The sequence below is a fragment of the Lepidochelys kempii genome, chromosome 1 (assembly GCF_965140285.1).
Source record: "Lepidochelys kempii isolate rLepKem1 chromosome 1, rLepKem1.hap1, whole genome shotgun sequence".
Taxonomy (NCBI): domain Eukaryota; kingdom Metazoa; phylum Chordata; order Testudines; family Cheloniidae; genus Lepidochelys; species Lepidochelys kempii.
Window position 1 is genome coordinate 179,746,660 of NC_136380.1, and position 24,618 is coordinate 179,771,277.

At 43.4% G+C, this 24,618-nt stretch overlaps 1 protein-coding gene across 1 annotated transcript in view; it reads right to left on the reverse strand.

Annotated features, from left to right (window-relative positions):
- ROBO1 (roundabout guidance receptor 1) overlaps positions 1–24,618 on the reverse strand; it is a 440,486-nt gene that overhangs the window by 40,822 nt on the left and 375,046 nt on the right. The window contains exons 17-19 of the mRNA XM_078847927.1: positions 21,991–22,162; positions 13,924–14,121; positions 4,638–4,664 (exon numbers count right to left, since the gene is read on the reverse strand). Of these exons, the coding sequence (XP_078704053.1) occupies positions 4,638–4,664; positions 13,924–14,121; positions 21,991–22,162 (397 nt within the window). The remainder of the gene's footprint in view (positions 1–4,637; positions 4,665–13,923; positions 14,122–21,990; positions 22,163–24,618) is intronic.

The following is a 24,618-nucleotide window of genomic DNA, read 5'->3' on the forward strand; positions in this document are numbered from 1 at the left end:
ACGTCTGGGATGATGAGCAGTGGCTGCAGAACTTTCGGATGAGAAAAGCCGCATTCGTGAGACTGTGTGATGAGCTCACCCCAGCCCTGCGGCGCAAGGACACGAGATTGAGAGCTGTCCTGCCGTTGGAGAAGAGCATGGCGATTGCACTGTGGAAGCTGGTTACTCCAGACTGCTACTGATCGGTTGCTAACCAGTTCGGAGTGGGAAAGTCGACCGTGGGACTCCTGTTGATGGAAGTGTGCAGGGCCATTTATCACATCCTGCTCCAAAAGACTGTGACTCTGGGCAACGTGCATGACATTGTGGATGGCTCTGCACAAATGGGCTTCCCCAACTTTGGAGGGGAGATAGATGGCACGCATATTCCAATTCTGGCACCAGACCACCTCGCCACTGAGTACATTCACTGGAAGGGATATTTCTCAATGGTTCACCAGGCGCTTGTGGATCATCATGGGTGTTTCATAGACATGAACACAGGCTGGTCCGGAAAGGTGCATGACACACACATCTTTCGGAACACAGGCCTGTTCAGGAAGCTGCAAGCAGTGACTTTCTTCCCAGACCAGAAGATCACCATAGGGGAAGTTGAAATGCCCGTTGTGATCCTGGGAGACCCTGCCTGCACCTTAATGCCGTGGCTTATGAAGCCATTCTCAGGGCACCTTGACAGCAGCAAGGAGCAGTTCAACAACAGGCTGAGCAAGTGCAGAGTGACTGTTGAGTGTGCTTTTGGCCATTTAAAGGCCTGCTGGTGCTGCCTATATGGGAGCAATATTCCTATGCTTATAGCCGCGTGCTGTACGCGCCATAATATTTGTGAAGAAAAGGGTGAAAGCTTCACTCAGGGCTGGATTGCTGAGGCTCAGCACCTGGAGGCTGAATTTGAACAGCCAGAGACCAGGGCTATTAGAGGGGCGCAGTGTGGGGCCATAAGAATCAGGGATGCCTTGAGGCAGCAAATTGAAGCTGAAAGCTACTCATATTTGTTGCTATGCTCAGGAGTACAGTGCTTGCAATGCTAGGAGGTGATTGTGACTGGTGCCGACGATGCAATGTGAAGGTTTAAGAAAATTGCCTGTTGCTTTGCAGGGCTCTGTTTGCTTTCAATTAATGGAATAAAGATTGCTTTCAAACCAAAACAATTATTTTATTTAAAAACAACAACCGGAGAAGAGAGACAAAGAAAAAAACACAAAACAAACAAAAAAACAAAAACGCACTGAGGGGGATGGGAGTAGGGAGGGTTCCAGGAGGAGGAGAGGTCCCGGAATGGTTAAAGATTTGTGTATGTTCAGGTGTCATATCCAATCTTCTCCTTTAGAGTACAGTGCAGTGGGTACTGTACTTCAGCAGGGCTAAACTGCAGAGGGATGGGTGTTGAGTGCAGTGTGTAGTGGGAGTCTGCAGTGCTGGACTGTGGAACGCCACGGGTGCAGACTGGAGCCAGGAGGTTGATAAGAGTGCGTTGGCGGTGTCTGGGGGGCGCATGGGAAAGAGTTCTGCGACAGCTGCTGTAGGGGAGGGTGGGCGTGGAGCTGCTCGGTTTGCAGTGCTAGTAGCGCCTGGAGCTTGCTTATAACGTGTAAAAACCGCTCCATGGCTTTGTTCTGGCACACCACATTCTCCTTTCGGTCCCTCTTCTCACTGTACCGCCACTCCTTCAATTGTTGTTTTTTGGACGCAGAGTGCATCATGACATCACACAGGAAGTCCTCTTTAGTTTTTCACGGCCGCTTTCTAATTCTGCGCCGCTGTTCAGCCGGTCGTAACAAAGAGGGAGGCTGGGCTCCTAAGGTCGTATCTGTGAAGCCAAAATGCAACGTTTTACAGAAGCAGTATTGTTTGCAACACACCGACTATTGATTCAGTGATTTAAAACACAGCCACTATTCACATACCTGTCACTAACTGACTGACCCCAGGCAAGCACACGAGCCACAAAACCCCCAAAATGGTGAGTAACCGCAGGGAAAGGGAAAATCACTTTTCCAGGACCGTACTGTACACTGGGCACATGGCTCTTGGGGAGAACCAGCACTGTAGAGGGGGCCTCATTACTGTCCCCACATTTTCCACAGGCTGTGTTCATTATGGAAGATTATCTTGTTGCTGAGGGTGAGCAGCGAATCAGGGGAGGGTCTTCTCCAAGACTGAGGCTTCTGCCCTGGCCCTTATGCCGCTCGCCTGTGTGCAGCAATGGTTCCTTCACCTCGTCCACCACCACCACCAATGGCAGAGTAGCGCAAGAAAGTTACCCTTAATGGAGCAAGAAACAAAGCAGCTCTGCCAAAGAACCTGCGGCAGCGGTTTGCCCAGTGTCTCCATAAGAGTTTTGTGGAGATCTCTGAGGCAGATTCCCATGAAGTGAGGGAGTCAGTCAACACCCTGTTCTGCCACTCAGACTAGGCATGTGGTGGTATACACACCATACAGACATGAGCCTGCTTTCTGCAACCCTCCTGGTACCCATAAAAACTCACTTCAGCGATTCCCAAAATCAAAGCCACTTACCAGGAGCCTCCTCTCCTGTTTCCACTTTGCCAAACTCTGACAGCTGTGACTGGCTAGCCTCCTCCGGGATAGAGAAAAGCTCCTGGCTGCATGCATCTCTGACCTCTGAGTCGTCCTCTGCCTCTAGGTACCCTCCCCCTCCACATCATCGTCGAAGATTTCCTCCTCCTGGCTCAGTCCACTCTCGGCTGGCACACAAGCCACCGAAGTATCCACAGTGGCATTCACAGTGGAGGTGGGGTCGCCGCCGAATATCGCGTCCAGCTCTTTGTAGAATCGGCAGCTCGTAGGAGCAGCACCGGGGTGGCGGTTTGCCTCCCGCTCCTTCACTTTGACCCTGAACCGCATGCTTTGTGAAATCTGTCCGTAGGTATCATAATTCCTAAGGCTGGAGTGCAGCTGGGACTGGACTGCCTCCTCTCCCCAAATGCTGATGAGGTCCAGCAGCTCGTCATTGCTCCAAGTGGGGGTCGCCTGTGGAGCAGGCATGGCCACCTGGAAAGATGCACTGAAACCACTGCACGCGTCACTGGGCAAACAGGAAGGGAACTTTCAAAATTCCCAAGGAATTTAAGGGATGGGGCTCACAGTTGGTCAGCTGAGTGCAGGGCAATAGAGTTCAAACCCATGACCAGAGAGGTGAGAACAGGCATCGTGGGACACCTCCTGGAGGCCAATCGCAGTGCTGTAATCAACCAGGGTGTCTACACTGGCACCATGGGGCTGTAGCCCCGGCACAGAAAGATGCATGCCTTTCATCAGGGTGGCTTTTTTACAGCGCTGCAACTGAGCAGTTTCTGTGCACTAAGTGGCTTGGCAGTGCGTACACTTTGGGAGTTACAGTGCAGAAAGCTGCTTTATTGTGCAGAAACTTGACATGTAGACAAGGCCTAAGAATGTAGCCCTAACTCATTAAGTCTCAGAACACACCTCTCATGTAAGGCATAAAGGCCTGTGTATTCAGTCAGGTCTTTGTCTGAGGGAGATGGCTGAGGGGAGTATACACAGTTTAATGGCTGGCTGAGTAGCTATTCAATAGCTGTTGTTAAACTGTATGTTTTGTTGTAAACGTGGCACTTGTACTCAAAGACTATGGGCTTGATCTAAGGCCCACTGTAGTCAGTGGAAAGATTCCCATTGACTTTAGTGGGCTTTGGATCAGGGCCTATGTGATAGGCATATTTTATAAATTCCAAAAGAGAGAGAGAGAGAACGAAAGAAAGAGAATTATTTCAAATCCTTTCTTATTCTCCACATGAAATGCAACCTCTTTTAACTATCAGTGTTAACACTGTACAGCCAACATTATAGGTCAGGACAGGAAGCAAAGAAAGGCACAGCCAGTTGACACTGGGAGGCTGGGGTATTTAGGGAGGCAAAACACAATTATCCAGGCTGAAATTTGGCTAGGAAACCAGAATTAAGTAAATATAAGTATGAACAAAATGTTCTGAGATCATTAATGACCATGATCAAAGACTGCTTTTACACCTCTTCCAAAAAGTTGGCAACTCCTACAACATAATGCTTTCTAATATCATGCTGGAGCATTGGTTCAACACTGGTTTAGAGGAAAGAGTATCCCCTATTGATTCACCCACATTTCTTTCTGCAGCATATGCAATAGATGCCATTCAGAGGTTTCCTTCCACGTAGCGACCAGGGTCCTGATATTGTGTCAGGATCCTCTGGTGTGGAATTCTGCCCCTTCTCCCCCCAATAAGTAGCCGCTTTAACATTAATGGGCTACCTTCTAAGTGCGGGAGTCAACACTACTGGATCCCTACACTACAAGATGGGAGCTCATGTTATCTGGTGAGAACTGAAAGTTTATGGGTGGGCTTATATACACTGTCAAACTGCAGGATATGAAATGACATCCACAAATGGACAAAACCTCAACTACACATAGCAGTGATAATCTCTAAAATACATGGAAGAAAAATAATAAGGAAACTACTTCATCTTAAAGAATACTGCAATGATACCTGTCACTAGAAATAATTTGTGTTAATATTTTGTTTTCAGAACAGCTGGGCTGGTTATATCAGAAAAACAGAAACAGTATCACATATACATGCCAAACTAACAAAGGAGGGGGGAAAAGTGCAAATATATACCTGTTGGTGTGAAGGTAAAAGACGGGACTGAAAAATCAAAACAAAATACAAATTGGTTATTAAGCTGAAGAGAGAAAGGGAAACATACACATTAGTATAAATCAAACAGACAGCTGAACTTAAAACAAATAACTAACCCAGTAGTTCAGTCATACTGATAGAAGAATAAAACCAAATTTCAGAACGAAGCTTGTCTTCACAGGTACCATTTTGGAAAAGTGTAACATTTTACTACACTCAAGAGGGGAACAGAATGTGGTTTAGCCTCTGAATGACCCTCAGTTTAATATCTTGTGTTTTGCTGGAAATCCTAATATAAACAAAAGTCCTACACTATTAATCATTTCAAAACACAGAATGATAAATTCTTTAACAAGCTTTATCAGGATCTTACTTGAATCTTATCTACAGTTCAGTAAGTAGATGCTCATTACACTGAACTAATAGGAACACTTAAGTATTCAATAAAGGAGCAATAGCCCTTTAAAGAAACAAAGAGAACTACAAAATAACTGTTTTAGTGTATGTTCACCAAATAATGCCCCACCCTTCATCATAACAACAGCACTACAATATGTTACAGCTGTAATATAATATTGTTTTGCTGTTGTGGAAAAGGAAGAAATAGACAAAAATCATAATGTATTCCTTCGCCCCCGCCCCCACACTATTTACATGAGCTAGCACTCCCATTGCAACTCCTTTCTACCTTTCAACCCATGACTTTAGCAGGAAAGGTTAACAATGGAACAATAACACTCCTTGAAAACCTTCACTCTCACTGCACTATAAATCTTCACTGAATCAATAAGGCTTCTAATGCAAGCGTAGTGCACTAGCATCTACTCTCCCCAACAGGACATACTCCCCCTTCTGTTGAATTCTGGCATATAGTTTCTGTATGCTTGATGGGTAGAGAAAAGCTAAGGTTTTCCTCTTGATTCCAAGGAAGACAAAGAAAAACATGAGAGATGCAATAGAATATTCACTAAAAGACATCTTAGGATGGGAATTTGGTTAGCAGACCTGCCATATGAAGATAACGTGCTGGATAAGAGATTTAGGTGCTCAAACAGCTTAATATAAATTTTACATTGCAGATAGTTCTGATGTCTTTTTTCAATTCTCTTTTTAGAATTCACAGAGTTTCTTTGGGACCCAAATGTATTAGTTAGAGTGTGCTGTATGTTTTTTGCTTCCTAAGCCAATTTATTTCCAAGCACGTGACATTGAATAAAACCGGAAAACCTCTGAGCATTTTTGCCCGTTGCAGGCTTAATTTGTAGCACAGCTGTCTTTATCTCAGGAATTCTATTGTGTTTTCTTTCAGCTAGGCCTTTTCACATAGTGTAATTTAGCTACATTCAAAAATACAGGGCCATAGTAACAAGCTTTCATTTAAAAAAAAAGGTGCATTTAAAACCAGAGCTATTCAAGGAAGAACGAAATGTCTCCACATTAATTTGCAATCACAAGGACAAGAGAAAAAGATGAATAGTCCTTGTCATCACTTTTCTGTGAGCTAACTACTAAATCTAGCTTAGTTTTTAGGGAACTGAGGATCAGATGAAAAGAGGTCAAACTAAATGAAATCTTTACAGCTAGCAAACCAAAGAACAACTTAATTCTTAGAGCTTCCATTAATAAACAGTTCTGGGTGCCTAGCAGTGCTCGTGTAATAAGTAAATGTGTGGGTACTGAAGTATTTTAACAGATGTCAAGCCTGAAGCTAAATGTTAAAAAAAAAAAAAAAAAAAAAAGTTAATAAAGTTCACTATTACTCAGTGTGCACATTCAACATTTATGACAATATACTGCAGAGTGGTAGATTATCTCATGCTTTCTATTTCTCCAAAGATGCTGGTTTTACTTCAAGTGCAGTTGGTAACACAGACTTGAGGCCTACCTTTCTGAACGTTTCTATCAAAGGCTTTTTTCCCCTCTGCGAAGTACTGAGAACTATAAATGTGGTATTTCTACAGAAATTCATAATCCACAACAGACTGGAACACCACCAAATGCCAATATTATTATTTTTATTATTTTAAAATGTATATTGTTATGGTTTTTCCTTAACCTAAATTCAGCCAACAGCATAGTGATATTAGTTTGAAAGCATTTGTGGAAAGACCGTATGCAGCATGCTATTAGTAAAACAAAAAAGAGCAGGTTCATACATTAGGGCATACAATTCTCTCACAGTTTAACATTCTCAGAGAAACAAAATCAAAGGTGAAATTCAACCCTCATTTCCATGGCTACATCTCCATTGAAATTACCAAGCCTAAATTTTGCCAATCAATCTATTGCTTTAATAGCATGGAAGCCCTCAAAGACTCTGTGTTGCTGAAAACAGAGAATTCTTCTCTAGAGCCATTTCTAAAATGATAGTAGCCAATCTCTTCTCAAAGACAGTAAGAAACAGGTGTTCAAAAAAAAGACCATGTTTGTATTTAGGCTAGAGGCCACCGTGCCTGTGTTTACATATGATTTCTCCCACCCCTCAAACCATTTCCATATGCCTGATCATCTTAATCACTATTTTTTCAAAGCAATAACTTATTTACTATCTTTCAAAAATATGTTTGTGTTATCTGCCTCCCTGCCCATCCCCAGCATACATTCACATCTGCAATGACTGAAGATGCAATCTTTTGCCTACCTTTAACAATAAATTAAATGTGCCACTTTCATGCCACCTTTGAGGCCTGGCTCAGTCTTTTAATTATCTAACATCCAGCGCCCTCCTTCTCTTCCATTAAAAAGCTACCGGAAACTCACCTATTCTGAGAGAGGCATTACAACTTCCATGACCTTTAGACTGCAATTGCCTAAATGGCACTGCTTTGAGTTGTAATGCATTGCACTGTATTGTACCTACTTGTAACTTTAGGGACCAATCAATCCAAAGCCTATTGAAGTCAATGGAAATCACACGCCTAGGCCAGAAGATCTTCTGGACAGGTATTCTGTTTATTTTCTGTCACAGTGTCCAACTGTAAAGCACTGTGCCCACCTAATGATGCTACATAAACAACAACAACAACATGAAAGTGAACATGGCTGGAAGCTAGAGCCAATACTGCCATTTTGGATGTACAGTGAGTTGGAATACAGGCTGCAGGCAGTACTCTTGAAGATGTATTTCCATCAATTCTGCTTCTTCAAACAGCCACCTTACCTCTCACCCACAATGTGGGGGAACATGCACGCACAAAAGCACTCTATAACTAACACATATAACTGACGTTGTTAGCATTCTCAGCAGAGGGCAATTGACTGACTAGGATGAAAAAACAGTTTCCTACCTTTCGTAACTGTTGATCTTCGAGATATGTTGTTCTTGTCCATTCCATTCTAGGTGTGCACATGCCCATGTGCGCACCCGTCAGAGATTTTTGCCTTAGCGGTATCCATAGGGTCGGCTGTAGCATACTCTTGAGTGCTGTGCTCATGCGTCGGTATATTAGGGACTGCCGGCCCTATGCCCTCTCAGTTCCTTCTTGCCATCAACTCCGACAGAGTAGCAGGAGGGTGGGTCATGTAATGGATATGAGCAACACATCTTGAAGAACAACAGTTACGAAAGGTAGGTAACTGTTTTTAACTCTTGGAGTGTTTGCTCACGTCAATTCCATTCTAGGTGACTCACAAGCAGTATCCCTGGTGGCGGGTTCAGACTTCATGGTCATGTGGCTTACAACACAGCTCTGCCAGCATCGTCTCAAGCTGGGTGAGCACATAATGAGATGTAAACGTGTGGCTAGATGACCAGGTAGTGGCCCTGCAGATATCCTGAATCAGCACCTGGACCAGGAAGGCTGCTGACGAAGCCTGCACCCCAGTCGAGTGGGCAGCCACTGCCTGAGTGGCTCAGCAGTCCTGGAGCCAGCTGCACTAGCCACTGCAGAAGTCATGGAGGTCACGGAAAGTCACAAAATCTGTGATTTCTGAGACCTGTGTGACAGACACACAGCCTTATCCATGAACCGTAACAGTATGAGATTCAGGTCCTAGGGAGGGATGGGATCCCTGACGTGTGGATAGAGATGCTCCAGACCTTTCAAAAACCGGATGGCCATGTCATGAGCAAAGACCGATGTGCCCTGGAACGGAGAGTGGATGGCCGAAGTTGCGGCCAAGTGGACTTTGATTGAAAACTGGGACAACCCCTGGAGCTTGAGGTGTAGAAGATAGTCCAGGATCACCTGCAGTGAGGCCTGCTCAGCCCGGATACTTCGGTCCAAGGCCCAGCACCTGAATCTCTTCCACTTGGAGTAGGAAGAGTAGGTTGCTCTGGTGAAGGACTTTCTGCTACCCAACAAGACCTGTTGGACCTGGGCCGAGTATTCCTGTTCTTCCGCATTTAGCCATGCGGAAGGCACACTGTCAAGTGCGGTGCCACCAGGTTCGCATGCAGAAGACTCCCGGGGTTCTGCGACAGCGGGTCCGACCAGAGAGGTAGCGGCTACTGAAAGGTCCATAAGCGTGCCGAACCAGTGCTGCTGAGGTCACGCAGGAGCTATCAGGATCACTTTCACTTTGTCCTGTTTGATCTGCATAAGGACCTTGTGGATTAGCAGCACCAGTGGGAAGGTATACATCAGAGCCCCTCACCATGGAAGCAGAAAGGCGTCTGATGGGGATGCACTGTCCAATCCCTGGAACAAGCAAAACACGTGGCATTTCCAGTTCTGATGGGACTCGAACAGATCCACCTGGGGATTCCCTCACCTCCGAAAGATCACACTGACCACCTCTGGGTGGAGCAACCACTCGTGGCAAGATGAGAAGGTCCTGCTGAGGCGATCTGCTACCATGTTCTTGGCTCCAGGCAGATGTGTGGCCACCAGATGGACAGCATGCCACACACAGAAGCCCCACAGGTACAGAGCTTTGTGGCAAAGGGCCGATGACCTGGCTCCACCCTGTCTGTTGATGTAATACATTTATGCAGGATTGTCCATCAGGATTTGTACCACCTTGCCCTTCACATAAGGCAGGAAAGCCTGGCAGGCCAGGCGAACCGCTTTGAGGTCCCTGACGTTTATGTGGAGCGACAGATTGTCCCGTGACCAGTGGACTTGCGTGCTGAGCTCGCCCAGGTGAGCTCCCTAGCCCAGGTCTGAGGCATCAGAAACCAGGGTCAGCTATGGGGCAGGGCTGCAAAGGGAACGTCCTCCAACACTGATTCGGGGCTCAACCACCAATCCAGGGATGATCAGATGTGAACTGGCACCCTGACCACCCAGTCTAGATTGTGTCTGTTGGCGATGTAGACCAACGCCAACCGTGCTTGCATTGGCTGGAGCTGGACATGCTGGACCACGTAAATACATGCGGCCATGTGGCCCAACAACCGCAGGCAGGTGTGAGCAGTGGTGAGCGGCTAGTGTCTCACGTGGGAAATCATGTCTGATATGGCCTGGAAACGCACCTCTGGAAGGAAGGCTCTGGCTTGTGTGGCATCAAGAACCGCTCCAATGAACGCTTTTCGTTGCACTGGCCTTTAGATGATTTCTTTTTATTTACCAACAGGCCCAGGTCGTGGCAGGTGGAATGAATCAGATCGAGGCTCCTTTGCACCTGTTCCCCAGATCTGCCCTTGATGAGCCAGTCATCGTGATATGGGTAGTCCTGAACCACTCGAAGCCTGAGGTAAGCGGCCACTGGTGGCATACATATTGTAAACACCCTCAGGGCAGACAAGAGGCCAAATGGCAGCACTGTGAACTGGAAATGGTGCCCATCTGTCACAAAACGGAGGAATCATCTGTGACCTTGGAAGATGGAGATATGGAAATAGGCATCCTTCAGATCGAGGGCAGTGTACCAGTCTCCCAGATCCAGGGAGAGGATGATGGAGGTCAGGGAGACCATGCAGAACTTCAACTTTTTGAGTGATTTGTTGAAGCGCCGCAGGTCCAGAATGGGCCTTACAGCCTGCTTTTGCTTTTGGAATTAGTAAATAATGGGAGTAGAACCCTTTTCCCCTCATGTCCCAGGGGACCTCCTCCACTGCCCCAGCTGCATGAGGATTTTGAACTCTTGAATGAGGAGTTGCTCGTGATAAGGGTCCCTAAAGAGGAACAGGGGAAGAGGAGACACAGAATTGCAGGGTGTAGCCCCAAGATACAATCTCTAGCACTCAGTGGTCCAAGGTGACCCGCGACCAGGCAGAATGGTAGGGACGAAGATGGTTGAGGAAAGAACGAGACGGATGATCAGGGGAGTTGACTGCGGCATCACTCTTAAGTGCACCCTCAAAATGAGTGCTTCTGGCCCCCGTGAGGCTTTGACAGGCCGGGTTGCACAGGGGAGCGGGAGAAGGAAAGGCGATGATGACCAAAATTCCTGTCTCTATTCTTTCTCCTTGCCTTCCCCTGTCAAGGCTGTGAAGGCCTCGGCAGCAGGGGTGGCTGGAACTGCTTCCTCGCCGACTACAGCGTATGCAGACCCAGAGAGCAAAGGATGGCCCGAGTGTCAGTCCATGCAGCCTCATGTCAATCTGTCCTATGAAGAGACCATTCCCATTTAAGGGAAGATCCTGGATTGAGGCCTGCATCTCCTGGGACAGGCCAGCAGTCTGAAGCCATGCCTCATGACCACTGCTGATGAGACCACCCTAGCTGCTGAAACGGCTGCGTCCCATACCATCTGGAGGGAGCACCTTTGAGCCATCATACCCTCCTGCACCAGGGCCCCAAATTCCTGGGCTGAGTCCTTGAATTTATGGAGGGAGTCCCATAAGTTGAATTGGTACCTCCCTAAGACAGCCTGGTGGTTGGCCACCTGGAACTGAAGGCTGGCCGTCGAATAAATCTTTCTCCCAAAAAGGTCCAGCCTTTTGGCCTCTTTATTCTTGGGGGTTGAACGGGTTTGCCCATCTGTCCTTCTTGTTAGCCACCGAGACAACCAGCGAGCCTAGAGGAGGGTGAGTATACAAATATTCAAACCCTTTGGCTGGGACAAAATACTTTTTCTTGACCCTCTTGGAAGTGGGAGGGATGGAAGAAGTTTGCCTATGGGCTTTTGCTATTTTTAGGACCCCATCATGTACCGGTAGTGCAACACAGGCGGGGGTAGAGCCGAAGAGTTCATTGAACAGGCTGTCCACCTGTTTGGCCATCTCCTCCACTTCCAAGCCCAAGTTCGTAGCCACCCTATGAACCAGGGCCTGATGTTCTTTGAAATTGTCTGGTAGGCTGGCGTGGGAGGGGCCCACCACCCCCTCATCCAAGGACAACAACTGGGTCACTGGGGGAGGTCCCGAGGGGTCATCCCTCATGGGGGAAAAGGGTTTCAGGGTGGGCAGCTGCTCCTCTACCCCGGCCTCTGAGTGCGTCACCCGCACTGAGCTCACTGCCACTAGTGCTGTTGGTTGCTGCTCTGAGGTGGTGGCCACGGAATGGACTGACTGAGGCATGGACATCACAGGCATGCCCCATGCACTCCAATAGGGCCATTGCGCCAGCCACTGGCTTTACTGCCACAATGGCAGTGTGGAGGTCAACGCAGCCTCAGGTGCCCGCTTGCGCCAGGGCTGTTGCAGTGAAAGGCTGAATTCCCTTTCTGAACCAGAGGAAATACCTTCCAGTGGTCATGGAGGGGCTGTCGAAACTTGCGTCTCACGACTAACCGTCTCTGCATGAGACCGGTGCCTCGAGTAGGAGAACTGGTGCCAGGGCCAGGGGGATTGGTACCATGATCAAGACTGCTCCCACTGCAGGAATCTGTGCGGAAGGAGGCAGCTGGTAGGAGGATGATTGGTGCCGGCGATATGGTGACTGGTGCCTTCTTTTAGGAGACCCACATCAAGCGGGTGGAGACCAGGAGCCTGGTGCTCGTGAGATAGCACGTCCCACAGAAGACAGAGACCTGGGGCACAGAGATGGGAAGCGCTCTCTCGTCTATGGAGACCAGTGTCGTTACCCTGCCCCCTGGGAGGGTCTTTACAGCTGGCTCGCCCTCAGTGGGAGCCTTTGTCGTGACCTGTGACACACCTGGTGCCGGCGGCACTGGTAGAGGCCTTTGCTTTCTGGGCGCCAGGAGAGCCTGGGAAGGCGTTGGCACTGCCACCAGTCTGGGTCCCCTACCACTCCCTGGAGTAGGTGGCGGATCCCTCAGGGGACTAGGAGGCTCCATCGAGGGAGTGTCCCCATGTGGCTCCAGTGTTGGCTGTCAGTCAAAACTGGGTTCTTTGCCCATCTTGCTCAGTGCTGGGGAGTAATTTTTCTTCGACCTCTTCTTAGGCACTGGTGACCAGGAGAGATACTGGGTAGAGTCCGGTGGTGGGGGTTGTGCTGTGTACCGAGGCCAACGTACTCAGGGCAGAGTCTGGCTGGGAAAGCTTGGAACCTGGGTGGACAGCAGCCTCCTTGAGGAGGGCCCTCAAATGGATGTCTCACTCTGTGTTCTCGGACGAAAGTTCTTACAGATGCGGAAGCAACGCTTCTCCTTCACATGTGATTCTCCCAAGCATTTGAGGCAGCTGCTATGGGGGTCGCTAACAGGCACAGGCCTGTTACATTCAGAACAGGGCTTAAAACCCGGAGACCAGGGCATGCCCTGCCTGGGGCAAAGTCCCTGCTGGGACTCTATCTCTAACTACACTACTTAACAACTACGTATTAATTAACTACTGTAAACAAAATATTTACAAAGCCTTAAGGCTAAAAGAGTGAAGTAGAAGAACCCTTCGCCCTTGTGAGGCAAAGGAAAGGTGCTCTAACTAATCACCATAGGTGAAGGAACTGAGAGGGCATAGGGCTGGTGGCGCCTAATATAGCGACGCCTGGGCATGGCACTCAAGAAGGTGCTACAGCCAACCCTATGGCTATCTCCGATAGCCGCGCATGTAGGCGCACACACACCTAGAATGGAACTGACATGAGCAAGCACTCAAAAAATACTGAACTACCATCCAGTTGAATCTTTTTTCAGGTCAACCATGTGGCACAGGAAGAGGAAACTTTCCCTGCTGCTACCCTATTCTGTAAACATATAGACAGCTGTCAGCACTACATTCACACACACACACAAATGAAAAGCAAGCCTGGGTATTTTGATTAAGGTTCTTAATGAAAATTCACAAGTACTACATTATCAACATTTTCATGTGTTCTCTGTTGGGGGTATCTGATGCAAAGCCCATCTAATTATTCAATGGACACACCCCAAGTATTCAGTGGGCCTGAGATGATCGAGATCTTTCTAATTAAAAAGTTATAAAAGACGAGTAAATATGCATTCAACAGTTAACAGATCAAGAGCTGTAATTCGGCACCTTTTCTGATACCAGCATAAGTACTAGTGAGTCCATTTCGCTTCTTTCGGTGGCGGTATAACCAGATGCTGAAGACCATAAGAATAATCCAACAGGCTGCACCAATGCCAGCAATGAAAGCTGGCTGTTTTACAACATCTGAAATCTGCTGGGCTAAGCTGACTTGGTCTTCTGGTGACACAGGGTTTCCATGGGAATCTAAAAAAAGGAATAAAAAAATCTCTGATTAATTTGGATGTGCAGTTCAAAAAACCAAATGTACTATTATTATTGCTAAGTAATAATAATTGTAGACAGTGATTTAAAAAATACTATGGCCCAGATTTTCAAACCTGGGCACCTAAAGTTGGCCTTTTAAATCCATATTTAGGCACCCAAATAAAATTGGCCTGATTTTCAGAGGTAATACACGACTATTATTATTACTTATTATGTGTACTGTTGTAGCACCTAGCAGATTTAGGCATGGACCAGGAGCCCATTGTGTTAGGTGCTTTACAAACACAGAAGAAAAAGATGCTCCCTGCCCCAACTCCTGTGAACTTCAGCAGGATTGTGGGTGCTTAGTGCTTCTGAAAATTAGGCCCCTTTTATTTAGGTGACTAAATATGGATTTAGAAGGCTGACTAAGTCCATGGTTTAAAAATTTTGGCCAATAATTTTTCATCATTTCTGCAATATAACACAAATCAAATTATTTCAGATTAAATTTAAAAATAAAATACAACAAAATCACCACAGAAAACTAAGGAGAAATGTGTTGGAGAAGTCTGTTTCCAGAATTCCACTAAAGCTTAGAAACAAGCTACATGAACACACACACAGTTCCCCAGAAGTGAAAATCATAGAAGCATTACAAATTCAAAACACATTTATACAAGGTGGATACTGAAAAGATGTTTTTTAAATTTAGCAGTTTCTGACAGGCGACTTGTATCTCATGTTACACAGTCTGTTTTTTTCTCAGAGTCTTATTTTGACCTCAATTCAAGAAGACTGAAAATTCAAGACTAGCTAAAGAAGAGAGTGAATAAAGTAACTTGATTCTACCAACTTAGCATGGCTGGACAAGCTAGTCTTTAAAATTATAGCTTTGAGAATGCAAGAAGGGATATTAAATATGCCAAGAAAAGGTACAATGCACTAAAAATAATCAATAGGCCTTCCTAGTAGTGGAAAAAGCAGAGGCCCCTTGATCAACTACCTCAATTTAGAAATCAGAACAGAAACAAAGGACAGCTGAAAATGTTTTCATTAATTACTAAATGTATAAGAGTTTTCATTTTTAATATACAGGGTATTTATTATTTTAACCTAAAATTTCATTTTTCTTTCCATATATTATGTCTGTAAATATTAACACTATTTCAGACTGGTCTACTCACCAATATCCTATAATTGCCTTGAGGTTGCTCAGCAAGAAGACATTTTGCTAGATTTTTATCATCTGGGTACATTGATTTTTAGCAGTAAGAGGTGCTCTTTGCAAATTTGTGAGCTAAGAGATCTGTATTACTGCTCCCCGAATTGAGGACCAGATTCTGAAACTCTCATTCACAATGTATAAATACCTTACATCACTCACACTGTGTAATACCTAACTTTTTGATCAGTCCCATTGATTTCAGAGTAAATAGTCAAAGAATTAAACACTACTGAATGTGAGTAAGATAGTAGAATCTGGTCCTGAGATTGGTCCTTTTAGGAGAAAAATATGTTGTTTGTTCAAGTGGCCTGATCAAATTCTGTTAATGCATACTGACTAAGAAATGGAAATCAGTTCACTTAAAACACAACAGCATTAATGCTCTCAGCACTAACCAGTGAACAGGTTAATACTCTTAATCATGACACCCCATGTCCCCCCCCCCCAAAAAAAAAGTATAAATATATATAAAAGAAACAGTGTCACTATAGACTACAGGGAAAACAAGCCATATTGTAGAAAAACAATTGCTCTGGGAAAGGGACACCTTTATAGATTGGAAATGGTTACATTATTAATAGTTTTTTTCCCTTGGCTTTTTCTTCCACAGAATTTCAGATTTTATTCTACACGACATCCAGGCTCAATACCTATTTTCACAAGCAATCACTACCTTTGACTGTTTGTTGACTGGAAGTTTTATTTCACATAACAAGCCCTTTTATCTTCTGTGATCCTAAGAGCACTCATAGTCTGAAAGTTCAGCAAGCAGACCTATTCTTTTCTTACCAATACACCCTTTGTGTCTCCTAGATTTATAGATTTCATGGCTATCTGTGCAAGGTTAAATTGGGTTGCTTCAGATTTTATGGAGACAGCCAAGTGAGGTTCCATGCAAGTGGCCAGATGGGCTTCACTGTATAAAGTGTACTGTGACTAATGAATTAAAATTGCCACTCTATGTCTCATCTTTTGTCTCACAGCAGCTGAGGCTGTATTAAGATATTGAAAACTGCAATATCATTCTAATTTCAAAACAACTACATTTACTTTTTTTTAAATGCTGATATTATTTGAAATTGTTTTCTTTGACAGAAAAGTGACTTTTCATTGGAGACACTGTTCACCTATTGTTCTGCGTATGTTAACATTTCTTTGTTATTTAAATATTACTCTTTCATACTTCTACTGAAGTATTTACAATAAAGAAAAAGTTACCTTATTCTCCCTGGTCCCCCCCCCCCCAAAAAAAAAGAATACTACAGCATAGAATCAATAAAATTTATGAAGCCCTAAGCTGTGCATAAGGAGCCAGCAATGTAAATGATTCTGTAACACAAACAAATATAGTGGTAATATTTTTATATATATATATATATATATACACACAAATGTTAAGTGCATTATTCACACAGTGCATGTCTCATGTACAAAATACTCCATGAACCTTTATTTTTCTAATCACTCACATTATGAGATGTAACTTGAGAACTAATTAGCATGCCTTTAGTGATATTCTGTTAGCCACTAGAAATACCTGTATATTATCGTAATAAATTGTTGTATTTAAAACACCAAGCCTGAAATACATTATGCATGTGTGGACTGCTACACCTGCACAAAGCCTCATTTTTCATATATATATTTTACACCTCTACACACACACACACACACACTTTCTTTTTCTCTTATTCTTTAGCTTCAGTCATTTAACTGTACACACACATGTATCTGTACACACACACGTATATGACTATATATTCCTTTATTTTAATAATAGAAGCTAAGCTAACCACTAATTTTAAGGGAAGCTGGTAGTGACCCATGTGTTTATGTTGCTAACACTTTCCATTATTAAAGATTCTTGCAGCCTTTTTTTTGTTCTATCACTTTGTTGTTTGCATCAGGCCTTTGAAATTAGGGGAAAAGGGAGAAAGCCCTTGGGCTAGAAAAATGCCTTTTCTTTGTGCCATGAAAATCCATTCAGGTTTAGCCGACACATAAACTGTTGAAAATCACCATATCACTGCTGTTGTTTCTGGTTCCTCCAGGTAAATGTTGGCAGCATACAAAATAATAAGGAACTGTGAACATTCTAAGGTCACATTCACAATGCTGACAAAGCTGCCGAAGCACACATTGTACTGAGAATACCTAGGAGCTGCTGGAGAAGGCTGACTACCTCACTCCCTGGAACTGGCATATTTCCTGGCCCCAAGATAACAGACTTTCCCTGCTGACAGTTAATGTAGTTAGGTCTGTAGTTCAGGTACTAGCAATCTGCAGTGCTGTGTGGAAGGTCCAGGGCTTAAATGCTGGTGATATAAGATACGAGGTTGTTACAGTTGCACATAACAATTGGTTTCTTTCTTTGTCCTTTTCAAAATAGACTAGTAAATTACATACAAAAACACTATGTTAAAATAAAGTTATTTAGGATGCAAATTCAAGAGTTATGAAATCTCAGAATCACGGTGACCTGTGCAAATGCCTCCATGTGCATGCATTAAGATACAGTCTTTAATGGTACAATCAGGTACTGTTCCACAGGACTCCTGCCTCATTCAGTGCACAAGATAGCTGGTCAAAGGGAAGTGAGAATTAAGGTTGCACGGGCAACCATAAATCTGGCATTTCCTAACTTCTGAGTGCTTGACTTTGCAATAACTTGCTCCCTCTCCTCCCCCCCCACTCAATGTGGGTATATATAATGTAGAAAGACAATTCTTTGGTCAGAAATCAACTTATGAATATTCTCTTTTGCCTTCTTTCTAGTTATATACAATGTCATAAATGGAGAAGTGCCACTTTTAGGCTAGAGCTCTATAGTGTACTGCATGTAAGTGCAGTGCACTGCCCATGTGCAGCCTCACTGACATCAGTGGGGCTTTGGGTGGGCAAAGCAGGCCACCTTTGAAAGTCTACTGCAGGCCTGAAAAAGACACTATATTGTGTTGGGCAGCTTACTTGCAGTGGCTGACAGAATGATATCCCTAAAGGCATCCTAATTAGTTCACAAATCACATGTCTTAATGTGAGTGATGAGAGTAATAAAGGTGCAATAAGAGTTTCTTGTATTTTGTACACTTGAGACATCCACTGCTTGAAAAAAACACTTAACATTTATAATTATTTTACGGAAACCTCTTAAGAAATAAGTGCATAAAATGTATTCACTCAGGTTAATATGTTTATTATGAGTATTATTAACTGCATCTGAGATGCCTCATGTGAATAGTACACTGGACAGAACATGCTGCAGGATGTACCAGGTAATTCTCTATTGAACCATCAGCAAACCAATGGAGTGTCAACATTTCAAAGCTGCCATCCATGGTACTCCATCGTTGTACAGAAGCTATGGTGGAGATCAGTATCAAAGGGATTAACAGTTCTCTGGGGTAATGTTCTGTAGCCCTTGAATGGTTGCAACTTACTTTTACTCACATGCTCAGCCAAAGGTCCACATACTCATTTCTTGGCACGAGAGAGCATTCAGAGCACTCCAAAATCTGAATAGCCCTATCTGTGCAGGGGAGGGGTGTGCTGTGTGGGGACTTACTCAAACTAAATCCTAAGGGGGAAGTTTTAGAGCTAGTCACAATCTAGCCCTCAATTTTTAATCAAGAATTGTTCAGAGTAAGATCTAAAGCTGATTTAATTGTGAGAGACATTCCAAAATTTAAATGAATATACAAATCATACAGTATATATAATATGCACACAGGGAATTTGTAATCAGTTTAATAAAGGTAGCAGCATACTAATTCAGAAATCAACATCAAAGCAAAAGATTTAAGCTTCCTGGCTCTAAGAACGAAATACAGATTTCTCAAATTGGTGATTGCAAGAATGCAGTTCATCTAGCATATAGATATTGGAACTAGCAATTCCCGCCAAACATTCTATGAACAACATCCTTACCCACCGCCAAACACAGCCCCCCTTCCCAAAACCCAAAAAGGAAAAAAAAAATGCCCTCTTTATCTAAATGAATGTATTGCTTCTGGAAAGTACTAGAGTGATGGCATCAGCAATAAGGATAAGTTTTGTATCCTCAGAACAGCTTCTGGAAAACAATGGTGCTATCTATCCCTCACTGCTTTACTTCTTCTCTGGGAGCACATCCAAGAACCAAGGATGAGATTCTATGATTAGCCTCTAAGATGCACAAGCACAGAACTCAGGGTAAGGTAAGGAAGTTTTAAGCCACTTTACCACTCTCACAATCCTAGGCTACTCTGGGTGAAGAGTTTCCTTGGGGTAATTTAGGTAGCCCTAGGGGCCTGTTTGAGTTATGGCAGCCCCTCCAGGATACCCTATGGGCCACAGTACTGCTCAGAATCTCCACAGTGTGTTCCCCACAAATGCTTTCTGCTCCAGGGCTTACAAAGGGGTCCTCAGAAGGGAGCCATACAGCTGTCTTACACTGCATCTATACCAAGGGAATCCTTCCAACAGCTAGTTACAAGGCTGTTGAGGTCCTTTACGTTGTTCTGGTCCTTTGACCTGGTGTAAAGTGGCAGTAGTGGGACTGAGGATCTCACCACACATTATATCTGATCCTTTATGGGTACAAAAAGAGGAGAGGGAGCTGAAAAGGGCACTAGAAAAATCCTTTCTTTTAGGGAGCACAAAGTTTGCTTGAGGCCTGTACTCATAAGAGTGCTAACGTCCCTGAAAGGAGGCAAATGAGAAAGAGGCTTTGTGCCACTTCCTTCATCACCAGCCAGCACAGCTTGTCAAGAGATGGGCACCTGGTGTGCACTATTAAAGGTCACAGCAAGGGACTCTCGGGTCAACGCTTCTTCAGTGTCCCCAAAGGCAATGTGCTTACTTCAGGAACAGTGTTTCTGAGACCTCCCACTGGGATGATGTACTACCACCATGCTGTGTGGCACAGGGATGTGTCTCAAATGTACATTTTAGCTCTGGGGAGTGAGATGGTAGGGTTTTTTAGAACTCTCATACAGTGTAATTATTTCTTTACAAAATGCCATAATGCTCAATCCCTGGCTTCTGCTGAGAATGTCATTAAGGACATTAACTGTCATGTTACCATCTGTCCACTAGGGATTGGACTAAGATCACGAACCACTGAGGCCACTAAACAGCAAATGATAACTTTTGATTACTGTAGATCTCAGGTGAATCAGAAAATATGATCTGGAGGAAAGAGACTTTGGGCAATATTTTCAAAAGCACCTAACTGATTTAGGAACTTAAGTCCCATTTTCAAACATGATTTATGCACTTAGGAGCCTAAGTTCCACTTATTTTGTGAAGCACTAATCAATAGCCTTAGGAGAAGATTTTCAAAGATGAGGCACCTGATTCCTATTGACTTTCAATAGGACATGGTTATCTAACTGCCCTTTGCCTTCTAGTGAAGTGTCCATACATGCCATTGCTGGAAGCAGGCTAGTGGCCCTGCTCAGTCCTGGTAAGGCAAATGGTCAACTATGTTCCTTTTCCAAATATGCTAACTGGAAAGGCAAGGAAGGGAAACTAAATAAATCATGTTCTTGTAAAACTGGCGTTTATTTAGGATTAATTTACTAGCAGATGGATTAAGGAAAAATGTTAATATCAAGCCTGCAGTTTCAGACATCAAGGCCTCTTCATTAAGCTGGTATCTATAACACTTAAAATTTCAAGGTTTTCAAAATATCAGCAGCGAAACAAAAACCCTGATTCTTGAGAATGGAAAATGAGCACAGAAAAGAACATGCCAATGAGCACTTATAGGTACTACATTAATGAGTCATTTTAAAAAGTTCTGCATTCTTGCTATGCAATTTCTATTACAATCAATGGGAGTCACAAGCCCAAATTATAAGCAATTTTTTGAAAGTTCCCTTAATTTCAATGGCTAAATGTAATTTTTTGGTATTGCAGCAATTGTTCACTCAGAATAGGGTCCTTTTTTCATTCTCAGTAACTGCCTATTTTTAACTGTAAAATCACATAACTGGACAGGTCTTTTGATGATGGAGACAGAGAAGGGCACAAGGTCAAAAGGAACATGGTAAGGTTCTATTTTGGTCTGATGGGACAGCATGTTTTGATTTCATCATGCTAATAAAGAGCAGCATCACTATACTGCAAGGCATTTTAAATATTGTTCTGTAAACCAGCAGTAATCCCACATCACTTCCAGACATATCCATATCCTATGGCCCCCAATCTTAAACTGTGTCAGAGGAATGGTTGGTGCAGATGAGGAAAAAAGGAGTGCAAAGATCACTGTTGCATCCCTTGCCCTGATACTGGTAGGCCAGAACTAATATGAATGTAGCAAACTTGGTGGCTCGGGCCCATCTTAAACTGTTGTGTTTTTCCTACGCCAGTCTTAAGTATCAACCACTTCGCAAAAATCAACAGCCAAAACCAATAATGAATTGTGACTCTTTGTTTAAAAAAAATGCAGCAACCATTATACAACAAACCTTTGAGAGATGCTGTTACAACACTGTCTTTAGAATCCAGTTCCAATACATGTCCAAAAACACAAATACTAATCTCATGTTAACATTCAAGCAACACTCTGCATTCTGCCTGACTTGTAAATATTTCTGGATCCATAAAAGGAAAAATAAACACAGCACTGAATTTATACGCAAATTTACCAGAAGGCTTACCTAATTGGATAAACTGTGGCTCACTTTTCACTCCGGGTCCTGCCGCAGTACTTGCTGCTACTTCCACACTGTATCGAATACCAGGAACTAAGGAGGGGATGAGTACAGAAAAGGTGGAACCATCTACGGTCTTGTTTATGTGGTATCTGCTTTCATTGCCCAGGCACCAAACCTGTAGGTAAATGAAGTACATAGCACATGTGTGTGTTAAAAGTTAAAGCTAAAAGGATAGTTACATGATATGATATGGTCCTTTCTGATTCATAAAGGGAGTCAAACTAGATTATAACTGTTATTTATTATTTGTATTGCAGTAGCACCAAGCCATCCCAGTCACAGGCTAGGTGCTGTACAAACAAAGAGCAAAAATATGGTTCCTGCCACAAAGAGTTTACAATATAAGATAACTTGTTAGCTCCCTTCTAACCCTCTAACATATCAATCCAAGACATAAGCACTAATAATGCACTAATGAGCATTGGTTGCACTCCACAGATAATGGAAAAGAGAGAAAGAACTCTCAATCATTCAGTATGACTAAAACAAGGGAATTAAATTTGATGATATTTGCCATTCTCTTTTTCTTGAATAATTGGTCAGGCTAGGTTTTGTTCAGAGACATGTTTGGGGAAATTTGTATTTGCATGAATTCATACTTTTCCCTGAGGACAGGTATTCATGCTGGAAGCAATAAAAATTATAGTAAACCAAACAGGGATTGGATGCAGGGGATGATGCAGTGACACCCCATTTTTAACTAAGAGTTAGGTCACAGTGAGAACGTGGCACACGCCATTTTTAACTAAGAGTTAGGTCACAATGAGAATGTGGCACAGGTAAAAGCTGTGGGCCTGAGACTCAATCTGGAGAAGACTCAGGTGATATTGGCTGGTTAGGGGAAAACAACTGGATGAGATGGGAGATAATGTTGCCCCCTCTGATTCAAGGGGCTTGCCGACCATTTGTGAGTAGATGCACAACTCAGGAGGCTGGATGGACTCCTAATTGGTATTAAAAAAGCAGGTAACCAGTAGCACCTACTGTTAGATCACCTATTTCTCAATCTGTACTTCCAGGAGGTTGCGTTACTTTTGTAATCTGAACTTGCAACTGTCTTTGTCACCTCCAGATCAAGCTATTGCAATGAGCTCTACATGCAGCTACTCTTTCAATCTACCTCGAAATCAAAAACGGTGCAGAATTCAACAGCTTGTTTATTATGAGGTAGGTCCTTCTGGGAACACATGATACCAGTACTTTTGGATCCACACTGGCTACCTATTAAATACAGGGTACAATTTAAGGTTGTGGTCTTGACCTATAAATAGTCTAAAATCTTGTAATCTGAAAGACTGCTTCACTCTCCCTGTGCCAGTCTTCTGCATTTGAGATCTGCCTGAGCTGGAACCCCAGCCATAAGGGAGATCGAATCAACTAGCACAGCACTTTCTGTGAGGGGGCCACCCTCAGCTTTGAACTCACAAATATTCCTAGTACATTGGCTTTGTGAGCATGCACACATTTGTGGCAAGACATATTTCTTCACCCTAGATGTAAGGGGGTTCAGAGGACTCTTGTGGAGAATTATAAAGAACGGGAAGATATTTTGCTGGATTATTATATATGATTACTGGGGAAAGATAAGGGGTAAATGGAGTAATCAATTTTAATAAACATAATTGTGAAATGGGTCAAGGAATGTCCAGAGCATAGGATAATCACTCACTTTTTACAAATGAGTACTAAATAAATGATATCATTTTTATTAGTGCCATTAAATTCTAGACAATGATCCATAAAACCTGCAGAAAAGTTATAGAATGATCTTATAAAAATGATAAGACTGCATGTTTTAGAAAGCTATTAATAAGTCAATACAGGGATTTGGAAAGGGAACAGTTATGCAGCCTTCACAAGAGCAGTCACAAACCCTTGTGCCACGACGCACACAGAATATAAAGCTTAACATCCCCCACAACCCACAAACAACCTGTATTTAATGAGCAAGAAGGAAGTGACACTAAGGAATAAAAACTATGCTGGGCAATAGATAGTTATGGTTTAAATTTGTTTTCTGCTTAATTTCTCACGATCTTTACATAGAAGTGACTACAGTATATGATAATGATCCATTATACAATCTATATAGGGAAGTTTGAACAGATAGAAGATGCTTGTTAAGGAAACAAAAGGGAAGCCACTCCTGAACAGATGCATCACAGAAAAAGAAAATGAAAAGCATTGTAAGCAGCCCTGTAACTTTATGCCAGAGGTGTGACAGAATGGACTCATTTGAACGTTATTGTTTTTTGTAAAGTGCTATTCATACTTCTGTAGCTGTGTCATCCTTTCCATTATAACCTATTAATACATTCAAATTTTCTCCATTCTAAAACTTAGTGTGCAAGGTGTCAGCCAGCCTGGGTTTTAATTGTTTTGAAAAAATAAAGAGAATCCACTTGTTGAGAAAATAACATGATAGAATAATCATTAATTCCTTTTTGTATTAAAAAAAAGGGATGTGAATTTCAGGGTTTTTTTCCGGGTTATTTGTTCCTAACATTGACTAGTTGTTTTTGTTTTTTTAAACAGAAAATACAATTATGCATGCTTTCATGATGCCTGTTT